This window comes from Euphorbia lathyris, chromosome 10 (assembly GCF_963576675.1).
Source record: "Euphorbia lathyris chromosome 10, ddEupLath1.1, whole genome shotgun sequence".
NCBI lineage: Eukaryota > Viridiplantae > Streptophyta > Magnoliopsida > Malpighiales > Euphorbiaceae > Euphorbia > Euphorbia lathyris.
This window is the reverse complement of record NC_088919.1, coordinates 37,230,779-37,250,558: the sequence shown is the minus strand read 5'-3', so window position 1 is coordinate 37,250,558 and position 19,780 is coordinate 37,230,779. Positions and strand designations below refer to the sequence as shown.

At 36.6% G+C, this 19,780-nt stretch overlaps 1 protein-coding gene across 1 annotated transcript; it reads left to right on the top strand.

The window, feature by feature from the left end:
- The first annotated feature begins 8,968 nt into the window (after positions 1-8,968).
- Positions 8,969-13,829, top strand: LOC136209953 (uncharacterized). The gene is made up of 4 exons (XM_066001589.1): positions 8,969-9,693; positions 10,004-10,093; positions 13,449-13,516; positions 13,580-13,829. The coding sequence occupies exons 1-4, from the start codon at positions 9,073-9,075 to the stop codon at positions 13,725-13,727; spliced, it is 927 nt and encodes a 308-aa protein (XP_065857661.1). The 5' UTR covers positions 8,969-9,072; the 3' UTR covers positions 13,728-13,829.
- Positions 13,830-19,780: the final 5,951 nt, after the last annotated feature.

Sequence of the window (19,780 nt, the reverse complement as noted above, 5' to 3'; positions counted from 1 at the left end):
AACATCTCCTTGCATATGGGCACTCGACGAACAGGTGCCATCCCAATTCTACTTCAGCTTCACAAAATAAGTAGCACAAAGGCACATCCATGTGTTTTTCAAGCAGCCTGTATTTCGTAGGTAGGCTATTACTACTCAATCTCCACATAAACATCATTATTTTTGGTGGTAAATCAAGTTTCCACAGCCCATTCTATGCAAGGTTCTCCGTTTGTGTCTGTCTGTTGTTTTGGAGAACATGATATCTGGATTTAGAAGAGTAGCTCCCATCCTTCGTGAAATGCCATATTTGCATATCCTCCGAGTTCCTAAAGGGAATAGGCATGTTCAGTATTACTTCTGCCTCCTCTCTGCAGAAAGTATTGCGGATCTTTCCATGATCCCAGACCCGAGCTCCATCTTCCTAGAGATCACAAACTCTTGCATCCTCCGAACCTGTGCCCCTATCAGACGTAAGCCGGAACCCTTTGCCCTTGATCAGCCACGGATCAGACCATATTTTTATCCTTTCCCCTGTTCCTATTCTCCACCGGATTCCTGCATTCAACATATCTCGCGACCCCCAGATGCTTCTCGAGACGTAACTCGGGTTTGCTCCCAGGCTAGCATTCAAGAAATCACTCTGTGGGAAGTATTTGGCCTTGAGAATTCAGCTTACCAATGCTTGGGGCTCATTAATTAGTTTCCACCCCTGTTTCCCTAGCAATGAGATATTGTAATCCTGTAAATCTTTGAATCCCATGCCTCCTTTATCTGTTGGGTTGCATAATCTGTTCCATCCGCTCCAATGGATATTCCTCCTGCCATTCTCTTTCGTACCCCACCAGTACGAATTCATCATTTTTTCCAAATCATCGCAGGTGGATTTTGGTAGAAGGAACACGCTCATACAAAACGTAGGTATTGCTTGCGCAATTGAGCGTAAGAGTACTCCCTTTCCTGCATTAGATAGAAATTTCATACTCCATGAGTTAAATTTTCGCCTTAGTCTATCTTTCAGGGACTCGAAAATAGCTCTTTTAGACTTTCCAATGAGTGATGGTAAACCTAAATATCGACATGTGTCTAACGGAGAGTGAACCCTCAACAGTGAGCAAATCTCGTCCCGAGTTTCCCGTCTCACATTGGAGCTGAAAAAATACCCGATTTGGATAAATTCACAGCTTGGCCTGAAGCTAATTCATATTCTTTGAGGATATCCACCACCTGTTGTGCTTCCCTCATATTTGCTTCAAAGAATAAGAAGCTATCGTCAGTGAAAAGTAAATGAGAAACCCGCGGGGCTCCCCTGCAACCCTTGATAGACCCCTCTGCTTCTGCTCTTTGAATGAGTCTAGATAGTACCTCCACGCATAAGATGAACAAATATGGTGATAGAGGGTCCCCTTGTCTTAATCCTCGTTCCGGCGTTATAGGCCCAACTAAGGTTCCATTGACTGATACAGAATAGCTAACTGTGGATACACACAACATCATCCATTCCACCCAACCCTCATAAAATCCCAATCTTCTCATAACTGCTGTAAGGAAATTCCAGTCGACCCTATCATAGGCCTTACTGATGTCAATCTTTAGTGCTACTTCCCCAACTTTGCCCATGTTCTTTCTCTTCATATAGTGGAGGGATTCAAAAGCGATTAACACATTATCCACATGCGACCTTCCAGGAACAAAAGCTGATTGTATCTCTGAAATAATGCTCGGCAGACATTCTTTTAATGTATTTGCAAGCACCTTAGCGATTATTTTATAGAGCACGTTGCATAGTGAGATTGGCCTTAATTCAGTCATACTCTTTGGGGCCTCGCACTTTGGGATAAGTACAATAATAGAGTCATTTAGTTGCGTAGGAAACTCCTTTCTTTCAAGCCAGCCGGTACATGCCTGATGGACCTCTTTACCGATGAAGGGCTAAAAATGTTGAAAAAAACCCGAATTTAGGCCATCCGGGCCCGGTGCCTTGTCCGGTTGCATTGAGAAATCTGCCTTCGTAAATTCCTCATAAGTAAAAGGTGCCATCAAATCCCTGTTCATCTCATCCGTCACAAGACCAGGTAAAACATCGACTGTTTGTTGAGAGGTAACATGCGATGCATGAAATAAGTTACTCAAATAGTCTTTTACAATTGAAGCAATACCTTCCCTGTCACTAACTTCCTCTCCAGCGTCGTTTGTCAATGTTGTTATACGGTTTTTTGCTCTTCTGCTCCGAACACTCGCATGAAAAAATTTGGTGTTCCTATCTCCTGCTGTTAACCAAAAATGTTTCGCTCTCTACTTCCAAACGTCTCTTCCACCTTCAACCAATGATCCAGATTACGCCGAGCAGCTTCAAATCTTCTTACTGATAATGCATCCTCCTTTGATCTCAGCTGCTGCATTAATTTTTCACATTTTCTGATCTAACCCGTAAAACGATCCTTGAACCTCCTACCCTAGTGATCCATATATTCCGTACATGCTGATAATTTGGATAATATGGGCCCAGAACCTCCTGCTTCCCAGTTACGCCTTACCATATCGGTGAACTCTACCTCTTTGAGCCATGCTTGCTCAAAATGAAAACGCCTACTAGGTTGTTGAGGTTGTTTGTTCACGAGTTTAAGCAACAAAGGCGTATGATCAGAATAGTGTGTGCTTAAAACTGTCAACTGAGCATCCGAAAAACGTTCGAACCAGTCCGTTGATGCAAGCCCCCTATCGAGCCGTTCTCTGATCCAACCCGGAGTTCCACAGCTCCTTTCCCACGTAAACAAGCCTCCCCTGAGCTCCAGTTCACTCAACCCTGCCCTGCTAATAGCATATTCAAAATTTCGGATAAGGTAATGGGGATATATATTCCCGCCTCTCTTCTCCCCTTGACACCTGATACAGTTGAAATCTCCAATATACATGGTTGGTAAGATTGAAGCCTCTGCAATCGATGTCAGAAGCTCCCAAGATTCCGAGTGTCTACTTCTATCCGCGTGACCATAAAAACCCATAAATCTCCAACTACCCTTCATACTGTCAGCGATCTCCAGCTCAATGTGGTGATCCGAAAAATCCTTCACTATAACGTTCATGCTAGATTTCCATGACACAGCCAATCCCCCACTCCTCCCATTACAATCTACTGAAAACATGCCGTCAAAATTCAACTTTCGCTGTAAACTTTCTACTTTATCTTTGCAAACTAACATTTCAATTAAAAACACCAAACTAGGATTGTGGATTTTTGTTAACCCACCCAATGCTCGAACTGCCCGGGGGTTTCCCAAGCCCCGACAGTTCCAACTCATGCAGCTCATTGGTCCTGGCGGGTCTGCTTCTCAGACCCCGCCGATAGTTTTCCAGAAGAGTGAACTTGATCCTTTTCAAAAGAAAAAATACACTCGTTTTGTGACCCTGTGACCTGTTGTTCCTTATCTTCCCCCAAATTGCCACTTTTTTTCCTCACGTCTTCTCTTCCGGTCCTCTAGCAATATTAACTCATCCTCCTCCTATCTCCCTTTCTCAACTTCCATCTCTGCCCCCTCCTTCTTAGCCTGATGTGCTTGTGTGTCTACTTGAACAGGTTGATGAATTCTGAGACTCGTGGCTCCTATTCCGGTTCGCAGAAGGAACACCCCCTGTATATTTGGATTCTGGATAGTATCCACTTGATTTCCGAATTTATCCGGATTTCTGTTGTTGCTGCTCGGTTCGCGTAACCACTTTGAGTTTGCCTGACCCCCTCCTCTATGCACTGGGGCCTTAAGCCAGTCTCCCCACTCCCTTCGCTGTTCGGCAATAGGGATACGGAAGTTGATTTCACATGTGTGTTCCGTATGTCCCATCATACCGCACAAATAGCAGAAGTTTGACAAGCGCTCATACTTGAAAGTGATGAAAGAGCACTCAGTTTCAGACCTCTTTATTTTCTTTACCCTCTTCAGGGGGATCTTTGTGTCAATTCTGACTCTAATCCGCATATATTGTCTGCGCATACTAGAGTTATTAGTCGCATCATATTCCAGGAATTTACCAATGGAATTCCCTATCTGTGTTCCTATTTCTTCCGACATCATACCCACAGGTAGTTCATAAATCTGAACCCAGAAGTCAATCCATTCCAAGTTCACGTCTTCTGGCAGAGTCCCTACCGGCCGCTCATGCAACACCAGTAGGTGGTTGTTAAAGGACCAAGGGCCACCTTTTAACACTCTATCTCTATCGAACACATGAAAAAATTCAAAAACGAAAAGATTGCTTTCAAGTTCAGTGATCGCAATACCTTTTCCAGGTTGCCATATGTCAGCCAGTTTTGATTTCATAGCAAGCACATTAATCTGTCTCGACTTCAGGAATATACCGATCAGTGAGATACCATTGTTTCTTTCGTCAGTTACCACAACACCCCCAGATAGGTCGAGGTCTCCTTGTTCAGTATCCAACAATGAAAGCTGTAATAACTCAGCTTCCATATCAGTGTAACTCATTGTGATGGTTAGGGAGTTTTGACAGAGGAAGTATCGAACAATAGACTGCCGGCAGGAGGAAAACCGGAGCCAAGAAAGATCAGTAGGAAAAGCAAAGCTCCGACGAGAGGAGACCTAACACTAATAGAACTCCAACGAGAGGAGAACTCCAACGAGAGGAGAAAATAACTTTCATCCAATTTTAATTCTATCAATTTCGTATCTTCTAGATTTAATCTAATTAAATGTAGCAATTACATATTAGATTAATACAACTATACAAAACCTTATATATGCATATCCCGGTTATTTTGATTTTAATTCATTTAATACTTTTGATTTACAAATAGGTAAAATAAACTTTTAAATAAATTCTTTTATCCGATAATCAAAAACAGAAAACTATTAATTACTGAAACATATATGTATATAAATATATTTAAAAACTATTTAAAAACGATTTTAAAATATGTAGGTTTCGGGCCGGGCCCGAACACATGGCTGATGTGCGGTTGCTGCCGCGAGGCAGCAACCGCAGGACAGCGGTCGGGTTGCGCCGTGAGTCGCAACCCGAGCTACTGTCAAATTTTTTTTTTAATATATATATATATCAGTTTTAAAACGATTTTCAGAAAATAAGAAAAAACCTATTAAAGATTTTCCGTTTTATCTTTAGAATAATAAAACTAACTTTCATCAATCTAACTATAAAACTAATAGATTTTGTTATAATGATTATCAACCAAAATAATTAGGAACATATGCATAATCTGTTTTAATTAACAATTAATTAAAACTTATTTATCTTTAGAATTAATTAATCAAAACAGTTTCGTTAATTAACCTAACTATAAATATTCTTTCAATCTGATTGAAAAACTTCTTAATTTTCATATATGAAATAACGGATTTAATGCAGGCTCTGATACCACCGAAGGAAAATAGGCTAACGTTTGGCAGCGAAAATATAAAAAATTTAACCTTTTTCCATTAACCAAGATCCGTTAATCGTTATTTCATATAAAGAGGGATAGAAGGAAATACCTTTTCAAGATCTATCTACCGTTGCAATCGTAGTGCCCACAACTCTTACTCCGAGTTCCCGAGCACAAGACAAAAACATAATTCAAAATATGATTAGAACTCAACCGTATAAAAGTAACCAAAGTAGATTGCCTCCAATAAATCAACACAAGATCAAGGATAATAGAAAGAGATTAATAATCAATTGAAACGGGAGGAAGCGGTGGATTATTTCGTCCTCAACTGGGGGTGTCGAAATTCTCTCTCTTCGGTAAGTTAGGGTTGGCCGAAATTCTCATGTAAGGGGGTATTTATACTCTCTTGTATCTAAACCCTAGTTAGATAGAATTAGGTTACTGAATAAGAATTTAATTCGGAATAAAATTCTTATTAGTTATTATCTATAATTATATCTAAATATAAAGATAATAATAATAACTTGACAGGATAATAATAGAAGCAATTTAATCTCATTAACCCTCCTAACTTATTTATCCTTTAATTAATTTAATTCACAATCATAATCTAATTAGAATTGTTAAAAATCAAATTAATTATTTATATATTTTATATACATAAAATTGCCCCCTATGTACTGGACCTTAGTGGACTCAGTTGGGCTTCCATCAATTAATTAACATCTGTTTCTCTTTTGGGCTCCAAGTCTTATGTATGACCCATTAAGTTTTTATTGCTTCTAGCCGTATGCAACTATTAAATTAATTTTCTCAGAATTATATTTAATCTTTGCATAACAGAATGAGTACGCGAAATGTGATTGGCAGATCCGAAACATTCCCCCAGAGCTATAAGAAGACAGGTTGATTCTGTCGTTGACCTTTTCGTATTAGTTACAGTATAATTCGATCCTTTATCAACTACATCCTTGAACAGAATCTTATGACTATGGATAATGTCAAGTCACATATAGTGAGACGTTCGTTTTACTTGTACAGGCCGAGTTAACTCCAATTAGATAGTTTAAGTGAAATCTGCATTTCAAGTCTTAAGCTATCACCTTGTAAGGATTTAGAGTCAAGTCTTCCACAACTGATCCTTGGACGTATCTCCCATTTATCAGGAGTGACAAATGCTCAATCCAATGTATAACTATCCTGCAATTACTTTCTGTGATACCCAATGTCTGCCGTTCACACCCTAGATACATCTCTGTTATGGATCGTGTTACAACAGGATCAAAGCATCACATTCCATAATCCAGAATCACTAATTAACATTGCTTTGAGTCTTAGGATTACTTATACCTATTAATACCAATGAGATGAACATGTGACAAGGATAAATCTACCCATCCTGTTATCTCAAGTCAGGTCCACAATCCTAATAAACTCCATTTCATCGGATCCATGTAACTGTCCAGATATCTGCATATCTGAAGCTTGTGAGATCAGCTCTCTGTCTCGACAGAAGACATTGTTACATGCAAGTCTCAGCAGTGATATGTCAATCATATTTCTAAACATATTACTTGACTTGGGGTGGTTTTAAGTTTATTAGTTTATTATAAAGTTTCGTCTCACTTCATGCTTGTATGAACACTTTATAATCACTTTAAACAAACTTAGAGATTTCCTTTTATTAGACTTATTTAGTTCTTAAAAGAGGTTGCCTTTATATAGTTATGAAACCATATCTTATTGAAACAAATGATATAAAGAACATTTTATTTACATTAAGTTTATATCCTAGAACAATTGTCTATAGGACACTAAACCCCAACAGATCGGTGTGTTTGGAAGCCGACGACCGATGGAATTTTTACTGTAAAACTTTTTTACAGATGGCTTTTTCCCGCTCTAGTTAAACCGAGTTGGTGCCGTTTCGTCTGGGCCTCTTCAATTCTACCGTCGCATTCTTTTACTTGTTGGCGTGCTTTGCTGGGGTATTTTCCTAGTCACGAGAATCTTCAATCTCGAGGATTTCTTGTAACATCTCGCTGCTATCTTTGTTTTGCTGCAATTGAGACTTCCGATCATCTCTTTCTTTAGTGCTCCTTCATGCGACAGATTTGGCATGGTATTGCTTCTTTCTTTGGGCGCTCAATTCATTTTAATCACTCAATTTGCGAACTACTAAATGACGCGACGCTACTAAACAACGTTTTAGCTCTCAAATAAAACTATTATGGGTAGCAGCTAAAGTAAATGTGTTCTGGGCCATTTGGTTAACACGCAATGATTGCATCTTCAATGAAATTCAGCCCTCTGTTAGTAGAACTCTTAGGCGGGTGTGGACAGCTATCAAGAATGCCTCCCGCTTTAGCATTGGTTGTGTATGGAACTCTACTGTTGAGTGTCGTATCTTGGCAGAGTTAAGCATTCATAGGCATTCACCAGTTGCTCCTCGTATCATACCTGTTACTTGGCAGCCGCCACCTTTGGATGGGAAGAAAGTAAATACAGACGCTTCAGTGCTCGGGTGTCCCGAGCCGGCTGGATGCGGTGGAATTTTCAGGAGCTCTACAGGGGATTTTGAAGGAGCTTTCGCCTTCCTTTTACCGTCAAGCTTTGCATTCCTAGCAGAAATCCAAGCTGCTATTTTCGTTGTTTGAACGACCTTTGATCGGGGTTGGATACGGCTCTGGCTGGAAAGTGATTCCACATATGTTGTTAGCTTGTTTCGCTCGAAATCTCTTGCTCTCTCTTGGCAGGTTCGTCAAGATTGGCTTCAATGCTTGGCACACTTGGATAACATGACTTTTGTAGTCTCCCACGTTTACAGAGAAGGCAATCAAGTGGCTGATACCTTAGCCAATTATGACAGATCTGCGTCTAGCATTCAGTGGTGGGATTCTGTCCTTAGTTTCTCTTCAGTTTTTTGCTTTTTAAACTCGAGTAGACGGTCTGTGTACCGATTCACCTAAGTTGGAGACACATTTCTATTTTTCTATCATTTTTCTCTTTCTTTTAATAAATTTGGCTCTGAGCTCGTGTGACTTTCAGGGGGTGCCAACCTCGTTGAGATGTCCTGTTTCCACGGCTCGGTAGTATGCTTTCAATCAAAAAAGAAGGGGCTGGGGGCAATGGGTTATGAACGGATCTACTTTTGTCCTTCCATAACATTATACTGTATTATGTTATGTAGTAACAATTTAAGTAAGTGATCAATTAAATTGTACGTATAGAGGGGCATTGAATTGGTGGGTGGTTGGTTGTCAATTGTTGCATTTACAACGTTAATCTATTCTGGTTGAATGGTTAAGTGTGAAGGCAACCCAATATATTATATTACCAAAACATAACAATTTACTACTAAATTTAAGGGAGAATGTTGAAATAAAATATAAACTTAATTTGTTAAAAAATATATATATAAAAAATGAAAAAATAAGTTTCTGTGAACATGTGAATATGTCTTATGTGAAGACAAACAAAAATTTACAAATGGATAAGGAGAGATAAGTATCCTATCCTATGGTTATGGTGATAAGGAATCTGGTGGAAGTATTATATTTTCATTCCCTTATTCCTCCAACATACCCATTATTGCTTACAAAAACGGTTAAAACCTTACCTACCTTCATTTAATATATTTTATATATATAGTTCTAGAGAATGTTGGTTTAGAAAAAAATTAAGAATAGAGCAAAATGGTAAAGGCCCTGGAAATATACATGTCTGCATTAGAACGGCTCCTAAAGCTATCAGGAATGAAACCCCAACTAGTAGAGGTCGAACCAGGGACACTCATCCACTTCTGGCTTCCTAACCAAACCACTAAACCTAAACCAAAACCAAAACCAGCAGTTGTATTTCTTCATGGTTTTGGATCAAACGGTATTCAACAATGGCAATTTCAGATATTGTCTTTGGCTACAACTTATTCAGTTTATGTTCCTAGTTTCCTCTTCTTTGGTGACTCAACCACCGATAAAGCGGAGCGGTCACCGGAGTTTCAAGCGGAATGCATAGCCAAAGGACTGAAGAAACTTGGGGTGGAGAAGTGTGTGTTGGTTGGTTTGAGCTATGGTGGGATTGTTGGGTTCAAAATGGCTGAGAAGTATCCTGATTTGGTTAAGTCAATGGTGGTAAGTTGCTCAGTAATGGCGTTGACTGAGAGTATGAGTTCAGATGGGTTAAAAAGACTTGGCTTCTCTTCTTGGTCTGAGCTTTTGATTCCTCGTACTGTTGAAGATGTCAAAAAAGTGTTTGACATTGTTACGTATCAGCTTCCATGGTTTCCAGACTTTTTTTACCAACATGTATTGAAGGTAATTTAATCTAACTCTTCACTTACGCTAGTTAAGATTTCTCTGAGGTAATAAGAAAAATGTTATCAAATTATAGGTGGTTGGGTAAAGATAAAAAGCATCATAATCCTTTATCGTTGTTATTTTGATGGTCTTTTACTCATGTAAAATACTTCTAACATTTACACATAAGAGCAATTTTAACTCTAACGTTTAAAATTGTACAAATTTACCTTTAACATTAACGGCCAAGAGAAAATTTAACCCCCCCCGAATGTTTGTGCATTTTGATTAAAAAATATTGAAATTTTGGTCTTAAAATAATTTGTAGACAATGTCTGCTAACCGCAAGGAGAGAACACAACTTCTGGAGGCTTTAGTCACAAGCGACAAGGACGTCAAAATCCCATATTTTTCCCAGGTAAATATATTCATCTTCACTTTATTTGTTTGTTTGGGATAAAATTGATCCAAAATTTAGGAATCTTAATTAGGTTTGTTAAAATTATAATAAAATATGAGAAAACATATGAAGCCTCTCATCATTTTGATTCAAGTCTATGATCCATAAAAATCAGTTAGCAAAATGTTATTTCATTTAGTTTTGAAATTTTTATTTTTAACAGTTTTATATATGTTTAATGTCGCTATATAAAAACGATAAAAATATCATTTCGAAAAGAAAAAGAATACGGTTGTCTAATTTGGGATGAATCCAATAACGATTTTTTTTTACTGAATTGGATGTTTATCGCTAATTAACTTGTTAAGCAGTGATTTAATGTGACAAAAAAACAAAATATCAAGAGTTTACAGTATTAAAATAAAAGATTAGGAACTCAATACACCAAATACACCAAAGTCAGAATATATAAGGAGTCTCACGGTGATTTTTGCCTAAATTATAAATTATATAAAATTTCCATAAAAATGTATTATATAAAAATTGAGAGTTTTTCATTGAAAAGGAAAATAAATATATATTTAATTTTTTTTGCAGGATACTCTTGTTAAATATAAATTATTCATGCAGTGGTTATTAGTTAGAGTTTTTTTCTTAAGAGAAATAATATTTCAATTTTATTATCATAATTACTATATTATATACACATTTCTTTTTATTCATACATGCTATATAACAAAATTAATGCTAAATTTATGTAAGGTTGTTTTCTAAATTTATGATTTATTTATTTTTTCTTTGATTTGATTTTAACGAATAAATTTGATGCACACATGTATATCATGGTATCCTAAAATTATAGGGTGAGAGTGAAATTTAAAATTTGTACATACAGGACAAGATAAATAATTGAATTGGTAAACAGGTAAGAGTTTCACATTATCTTGCTATCTCTGTTTGTTTGTTTTATTTTTTTTTTTTTTTAATGCTCAATCATTCATTAGATGAAGAAATATAAATACATCATGAAAATATTAAGAGATAAAACCTTATATAAGTACAAGCTAATGTCTAATACTATCCATAAAGAAAATAAAAAGACTACAAAGAGCAAACATAGCCATAAAAGGTACAACTAAAACAACATAACGACAAATCACATACTTATCACGAATCCAACTTTGCATGAAAGCAACTGCAAAACAATCATCATCATTTAGTTTCTTCCGGCCAACCGGATCTGAGTCATTTCTACTGATGCAACTCCGTAGATCTGTAGATCTACGTATAAGATAATACGTTTCCGCTCTTGCTAAACCCGAAAAAAGCGTAAACGAAAGAGTTATAGCTGACAAGTGTGAATCAGACGGAGAAAATTCGATAAAAGATATGGATTTCAACTGAAACAAAAGGAAAACACAAATAAAAACTAAAAAAAGGTAAATAAAGCCATAGATGAGAGGAGGAAGAAGGAAGACAACCTTCCTTCTCCCTCCTCTGAATAGATTTAGTCCCAATTAAGCTTTCAAGTTATAAAAGAGTCAAGCTTTGGAAGTAAAAAGAAGAAAGAAAAAAGAAAGGAGAAGAAAGTCGTGGTTAAACTTTCAAGTTACAAATGAGTCAAGCTTTAGAAGTAAAAAGAAGAAAGAAAAAAGAAAGAAGAAGAAAGAAGTGGGCGAGAAAGAAACCCTTGCTATCCCAGTTTGAACTTAGAATATGGATTCTACTACGATGTTCACATTTTAAGAACAAATGATAATTTGAGGGTTTAAACCCTCCATCTAGTAGATTTAATATTATTGTATACAACAGTGTTTATATTTACCTTAATGACCAAATATATATAGTAACTAAACTTATTAAATCTAAATTTTATAATGTTTTAAATCTACACTCTAAGATTCTAATAAGTCTGGATTTAACAATGAATGATCAAATGATACATGATCTTTAAGATCCATATGATCAAAATAGTATTGTATATATCAATTTTCATTTAAATCACATACGTCAAATTTGAATTTAGGATAAATTCCAAAAAAAAACCCTGTGGTTTAATGTTGTTCCAAAAAACCCTTTGGTTTGATTTTACCAAAAAAAAGGACCGTGGTTTCGCCGTTACCCGAAAAACGGAAATTGGCTTAACACCGTTAAAAATGCTGACGTGGCAAGGGGCAGAGTTGGAAAAATATTTTTTTTTTATTTTTCTTTTTTATTTTTCTTCTTCTTCTTCTTCTTCCCTCTTCTTCATGCCTCTTCTTCTTCCTTCTTTTTTTTCTTTTTCTTTTTCTTTTTCTTCTTCTTCTTCATCCCTCTTCTTCTTCCTTCTTTTTTTTTAAGTTCGGAAATTTCCAGAGATTTCTTCGGAAATCTGGAAATTTTCCAGATTTCCGACGGAAATCTGGAAAATTTCCAGATTTCCGAAAATCTGTCCAGATTTCCTCTGGCACCCCTTCCTCCTCCTCCTCCGATTCTCCACCATTGCAGTCGCGGAGCTCCTCCTCCTCAGAATTCTGGAAAGAGAAGAGTCTTAGAGATGCGTAGAAAAGGAACCTTCTACTTTCTCCTCATCTTCCTCCTTTTGATTCTCATTTTGCCTCGAATTTAACCCTTTCCCTTGTTCATTTTCACTCTTTTTTTTCTTCGTGATATGCTCCTATCCACCTGTGGATGCATTCTTGATCAGTCTGGGGTTGGTTAGATTTTAGTAAGTTTCTCTGCTCTTCATTTACTAAACTAATTTTTGCTATTATTCTTCTTGTTTGCAAAATCTCAATCATTTATTACCATAGATTTTGGTGTAAATACTCAGATTTGTGGTATCATTGGGTTTCCTCCTCGGATATATTTTCTGATACTTGGAGGATTTTCTTTGCCTTGCTTCCATTAAATCGGATCAATTAGATTAAAACTAAAAAAAGAGAGAAGAAGAAGAAGAAGAAGAAGAAGAAGAAGAAGAAGAAGAAGAAGAAGAAGAAGAAGAAGAAGAAGAAGAAGAAGAAGAAGAAGAAGAAGAAGAAGAAGAAGAAGAAGAAGAAGAAAAAGGAAAAATAAAAAAAAATAAAAATAAATATTTTTCCAACTCTGTCCCTTGCCACGTCAGCATTTTTAACGGTGTTAAGCCAATTTCCGTTTTTCGGGTAACGGCGAAACCACGGTCCTTTTTTTTTGTAAAACCAAACCACAAGGGTTTTTTTGGAACAACATCAAACCACATGGGTTTTTTTTGGAATTTACCCTTGAATTTATATCAAAAAATTTGGAAAATAATTTCAAATTAAAGAGTTGTTGTGTAAGTGAAACAGTAGTTAATTACATTGATATACATAGAAATTCATAATATAGATGATATGTTTCATGGGTTGTATTGCAGAAGTTTCATCTATTATGGGGAGAGCATGATGAAATTTTTCCATTGGAAGTAGCTCGCAACTTGGAAAAGTAAGTGATCTTTATCCTTAGATCATATTTGTAATTTAATAATTAAAATTAATTTTGATGCAGACAACTTAAAGGAAGAGCCTCTTTGCATTGTATTGAAAAGGCAGGACATTCTGTTCATTTAGAGCGACCATTTGCCTTCAACAACAAACTAAAGAAAATTCTTACCTCTATTTATGAGAATGAAAATGAGAATGAACATCGATATTAATAGCATCAACTAATATTTATATTATTGTTGTGTTCTTTTGTTAATCCTAAACCAAATAATGGCTCATTCTCTTGCCATAATAAAAAACTTTTCTTTTTCTTATTTTTCGGTGGTAATGAAGCTCTAGGTAAACTAAGTAATCAGCTAATTGGCGTGCTTATATTAGTCGTTTAGTGTTGAGGAAAGGATGCCTTCCACGCTAGTCCAAGTAAGCTAAGTATTCATATATAGTTTGATTAGGAGTTTCTATAGGAATTGGGTTAGGTGTACTATAAATACATGTAACTTGTGTTTATGAAATAAAAGTGAAGAAATTATTCGATATTATAATTGTTATATGGTTCAGAGCCTAGTAGGTTTAAATCTCAAGCATGTCAAACAAAACTAATTCTACTTCTGCCTCCACCATGTGGTAGTAACCCTACCATGAATAACAATTTGTTCATGCTTCAATTTACTCTTAATTTCTCACACAATATACCTGTTAAGCTCATCTCTACCAACTTTATAGAAAACTTAATTATTTCTTGTGTTGAAAGGATGTCCGTTTTTCATCATGTTCATGCGTCTTCTCCTCCTACAGAATATGATGATTTTGTTCTTTAGGAGCAATGAGATCACAAATTTCTCTCACGAATATTTTCTTCTGACTCTCAAATTATGCTTCTGTAGTTGATTGGATCAACTACTGCACAACATACATATGATAAATTATATGCTACCTTCATTTTTAAGTAATTTTTCTTTTACATAATTGAATTTATTTTATTTTATTTTTTACTTAAAAGCTCTTATTTACTACTTCGTCCCGACGCCTTCAGAATCTTAAGATCGGCCTTGTACCTTCTCTATTGTGTCTCAATTCCAAATTTCGAAACATTAGGAATCAAATTTTCACTCTTCAACAAAATAATGATTCTACGCTACTATATTTAAAAGGAAAAAGATTTGTTTTATCAACTCGCTACTTTGTAAAATCTGATGAATACAAATGATTTTATGGATTGTAGTATGGCTGGTTTAGGGCCATCTCTAGAGTGTTTGTTTGAGCTTTGGAAGCTAATTTAGAACTTATTACGTTTGATAACTTATTTGGATTATCTCTTAGTGATGAAATTCAACTAGCACGAGATGCTTTAGTTGATGGAATTACAATACCAACAACACATTATAGCTCGAGATTCGCCTTTTGTTTGCTTGAGATATCCAATTCCACATTAAATCACAGGAAGTAGCAAGTCTCAATCTCTTCATAACATAACTAGAATTCCTTTTCTTATTAGCTGAAATCATTGTTTCAATTGAAATTTTAGTTGAGATAAAGATCAAACCCCATGAAATCAATAATAGCAAATGTAAAACAACATTCTCTGAACTTGATCAAACCTGAAATCCAACAAAACTTTCAAAAAATTTATTTACCCTGAATATAGTTACACAATTGAAATCTTGAACTTTATTAATAAAATCCTATGTGTAATAGGGATAAGGTTGTATGAACCTGTTTTCTTGGCACTGTTTGAAGCATAATTAGTTAAATGGCTTTCTGTCAATGAGACTTCGTCCGAGTGGTAAGAAGTTGAAGAATTAACTTTGATAATATGGTTTAATTGTAATTTTACTGTCAAATATGATAGGGAAATTTACATAGACATTCACTTTTCAAAAACTATTTACAACTATATATATCAAGTCATGATTTTGAATTATGTCAAACTAATAAAATCATTATTTTTAAAGATTAAAGTTTATAAATTAAGGGTCTAAAATATATTGTCAGAAGTTTGAGATTTATAAATTGGGGTTTAAACTTTTTAAATTAGGTGTAAAAAAATATTTTATTTGGTATATATAGAAAAAAAAGATATATTGAAAATTAAATTAAATGATATGATTTAGCTATAATTTTGTAGTGAATTATGATATTCATAAAAAAAAAACCCCAATATGATATTCATGTAGGAAGCCCATAAAACAAATGGGGTCACAAGAATATTCAATTAAGATGGTAAGTATAAAAATAAATAAGGGGAGAATTACAAAACTAGCACATTTTAAGGGGGTTGTTTACATTTCTAACTTCTTTTAAAAAAACTAACCAAAACTAACACATTTCAACAAGTAACTTTCAAGTTTACTCATGTCTTCTTCCGTAACATAAATGTGTGTTTTTGTCTTTCCACCTCTCTCTTTTTCTCGTGCTCTGTCTCTCTAAAGAACAGAACAATCTAGAGAACGACTACGAATACTACAACAATCAATCCAACCCACAGTTCATACAACAAAATTTCTACAATCATATAAGTTTTTCATTGGTTTTTAGTTTCATTGAAAAGATTTAAAGCTTAGTCTATTCATCGTTAAGCTCTAGCAGATTGTTTCTCTACAACCCAATGTATATTGTTTCTCTTCATTTTTCATGTTTTTACTGATCGTGCGAACCCCAAAAACAATGACATTATTGTCTGAAAATACACTTCGGTTAGAATATCAGTTTCAGATATTTTCCCCCGACAGTGCCGATATCTGTCGATGAATAGACTAAGCTTTAAATCTTTTCAATGAAACTAAAAACCAATGAAAAACTTATATGATTGTAGAAATTTTGTTGTATGAACTGTGGGTTGGATTGATTGTTGTAGTATTCGTAGTCGTTCTGTAGATTGTTCTGTTCTTTAGAGAGAGAAATGAGGAAAGAAAAAAACACACAGTTATGTTAAGGAAGAAGACGATGGTAAATTTGAAAGTTACTTATTGAAATGTGTTAGTTTTGATTATTTTTTTAAAAGGAGCTAGAAATGGTGCTAGTTTTGTAATTCTCACAATAAATAAGAACCGTCATAATGTTGATTATTTTAAAATTGGAACTTAATGGATGATTATTAGGATTTAAGATTGATAGTAGTACAATAATTGTTTTTTTTTTTGAGTTGTCGTTGGACAAAAGGACACGGAACTTTCCATTTTTGTGAAGATCTATAAGACTCTACAAAACTGTCTGTCTCCCTCCGTTGGTTTCCTTTCTCATCCAAGCATAAGGTCATTACTGTTGTAATTTAATATTTCCTAGTTTTAATTTATTTTCGTATAAAATAGTGGCAGGGCCTGGACCATTTGAGGCCCTAGGCCATATATGAATTCTTAGAACATTTATATATAAATAAAATTTTAAATTACAAGAAATTATTATTTTTTATTAATGTGTCTATTTAAAAATTGTTTTATACTTTAGAGATAAGGAATCACTTACTAAATTTTTGTATTCAATGTTCTTTAATAAATAATAATCCTAAACCATAAACAGCCTCCTGAACTTGTCACTTTTAGTCATTTTGTTCTCTGAACTTACGGGATAACTCATTTGCCCCTTCAACTATTTAAAAGTGGTATTAGCAACCCCTTATTTTCATTATAACGGAAACAATTATGACATTTTTCATTGCAAGCACCAATGTCATAATAAAAAGAGCTGTGCACTACTAAAATAAGCTGCAAATCAGGTTAGTATAGACAATACATAAGTTCTCTTGTAAAAATTGCATATATGGTTATGCACTACTAAAATAAGCTCCAAATGAGGTTATATATATGCAGACTAGTTCCAATACTTCGATGAACACTTGTACTAATGTTGGAATTTCATTTTGTTTCCGTTATAATGAAAATATGGGGTTGCTAATACCATTTTTAAATAGTTGAGGGAGCAAATAGATTGTCTCGTAAGTTCAAGGGGTAAAATGACCAAAATTGACAAGTTCAGGGGACTGGATATGGTTTAGGCCTAAATAATACACCTAATTCAATTTATGTTTCAGAAAGTAAATTCAAGTAAATTAAACCCGAAAAAATGTAAAAAAAAAAAAAATTACCATACTCAAACTCAGTTCATTTAAAGACGACCTAATGAAAGCGCCGCTCTCCACAAAGACCGACGCACCCCACCCACCGCCCATTCCACCGCCTCTAATTCCGCCGGATAGTGGCAAACCCCCTGCTTCTCGATCCTACTGCGAAATCCTAACTGATGAGCCTATGCAAGAGCCCCGCCGTGTTCCGATTGATTTGCGTGAGTCTGGGAAAGGTAAGATTGGCTGTGTTGATGGTAACCCATTATTTCCTGATATTGCAATTGCTGCTGAGTTGGTTGAGGAATGGTCTGAAGCTTGGTCTGAAGCACTGATAGTGAAGATTTTGGGAAAAAACGTTGGTTTCATTGCACTAAGAAACAGAGCTGCTGAAATATGGAAAACAGAAGGGGATTTCACCATGGTAGATCTTGGCTACGGCTTCCACTTGGTTAAATTCGACAAAGTCACTGTTAGAGACCATGTTATTCAGGATGGGCCTTGGCTTGTCCAGGGACACTATCTAACAGTCCGAACCTAGTCACCCACATTTGCCCCCTCCACTGCTTCTATGAATTCAACCTTAGTTTAGGCTCGCTTTTCAGAATTGCCGTTGCAGTTTTACCATGAGGATGCGCTTATGCTCATCGGGAATTCTTTTGGCAAGGCTATCCGTGCGGATAAGAACACTGTAGGGAAGTCTAGAGGAAAATTTTCTCGGGTTTGTGTTGAGATAGACTTACAGAAGCCCCTTGTTGCCCAATTTAGACTAAATGGTAGCACTTATCATGTCGAATATGAAGGCCTATATACAGCTTGTACTAACTGTGGATTATATGGTCATGTAAGAAGCGCTTGTACTGTTCCTGGCCCCAGAACAGATCAAACGGAATCTAGAACCCTTCCTGATATGCAGCAAGAGAATGAGGTGACCAAGCCCCCAGCTGGTACAGACAAGTCGATTGAGGATGGCAAATTAGACACAATGAGGGATAAGACCTCGGTGGAACCAAACTTTGGGGATTGGATGTATGTCCCACGCAGAAAATACACGCCCCGAGCAAAGAAGGCGGATGTCGCTCTAGAGACTGAGGCTCCCCGCACTCACCCCGCTAGACCACCTCCCGCGGGTCCTAATGCTCAGATACTTCACCGACCAGTTGAGTCTCCTGTGGGGCCTCCCAATTATACATTCAACGCCTCATCCTCCGGAGCGAAACTCTTAGGCAAGGGAAGTTACTCTAAGCCCCCTGGATTCCGTGACATATATTCGAAGAACCCTTTCGACACTCTTTCGGAGAATGCTACTGATATCAGTATGGACTTAGTCACAGCTAGCAAGGGAAAGGAGAATGACACTAACTCCTCCAGTCCGTCTGGACGCCACAAGCGAAGCAGGCAAGGCCCCAATACCCCTTTGTCAGCTCTTGATATCAATGTTTTGAACTTGGAAATTGGGCAGGCTTCTGCTCTAGGCACCCAATAATTGGTTGTTGGTCCGCTACTTTGCCCCAATGTTATTATGATTTTATCTTGGAACTGTTTTGGAGCCGGTGGACAGGAGTTTCACCGGGCTCTTCGTCATGTGCTCTCGGTTTATAAACCTGATGTTCTTGCTCTGCTTGAAACTAGGCTTCCCTCGGGTAGAGCTGATGATCTCTGTCAAAAACTGCACTACTCAAGAGTTGAAGTTATTAGTACCGAAGGATTCAGAGGCGGAATCTGGTTATTTTAGAAGATGGATGTGTTGGACATCCAAATAATTGACAGAAACAGACAATTTCTCCACACTAGTATCACTTTTAGGCAGGGCCCTACTCGGGGTTCGTCTTTCCTAGCCTCTTTTGTTTATGTTCGACCGCAACTGGCTTTCAAACGTCAATTCATGTCTGAGATGAAGGCGCTCAGTGATCAGGTTAGATCTCCTTGGGTGATTCTCGGGGATTTCAACTGTATCAAAAATTTGGAGGAGAAACAAGGTGGTGCCCCCGGGGTTTTGGACCGTTGTATGCTTTTTGCTAGTTGGATCAATGAGTTGTACCTGATTGATATGGGTTTTCTGGGACCTGCCTTCACTTGGTTTAGAGGCTCCTCTCCGAGAACTCGTATTGCGTGTCGCCTGGTGTTAGACGAGGTGCCGCGGCCTAATCTCCCGGGCGGACCGGGGGGTGGACACCTCATGGCGACGTAAGCGGTGATTGGCGCCGA

What these genes read in the sequence shown, in the direction of transcription:
- LOC136209953 (XM_066001589.1), top strand. Translation starts at nt 9,073, where the DNA reads ATGGTAAAGGCCCTGGAAATATACATGTCTGCATTAGAACGGCTCCTA. An exon ending in TTTACCAACATGTATTGAAG is followed by an intron (nt 9,694 to 10,003) that starts GTAATTTAATCT and finishes AATAATTTGTAG; the next exon opens with ACAATGTCTGCTAACCGCAA. An exon ending in GTAGCTCGCAACTTGGAAAA is followed by an intron (nt 13,517 to 13,579) that starts GTAAGTGATCTT and finishes ATTTTGATGCAG; the next exon opens with ACAACTTAAAGGAAGAGCCT.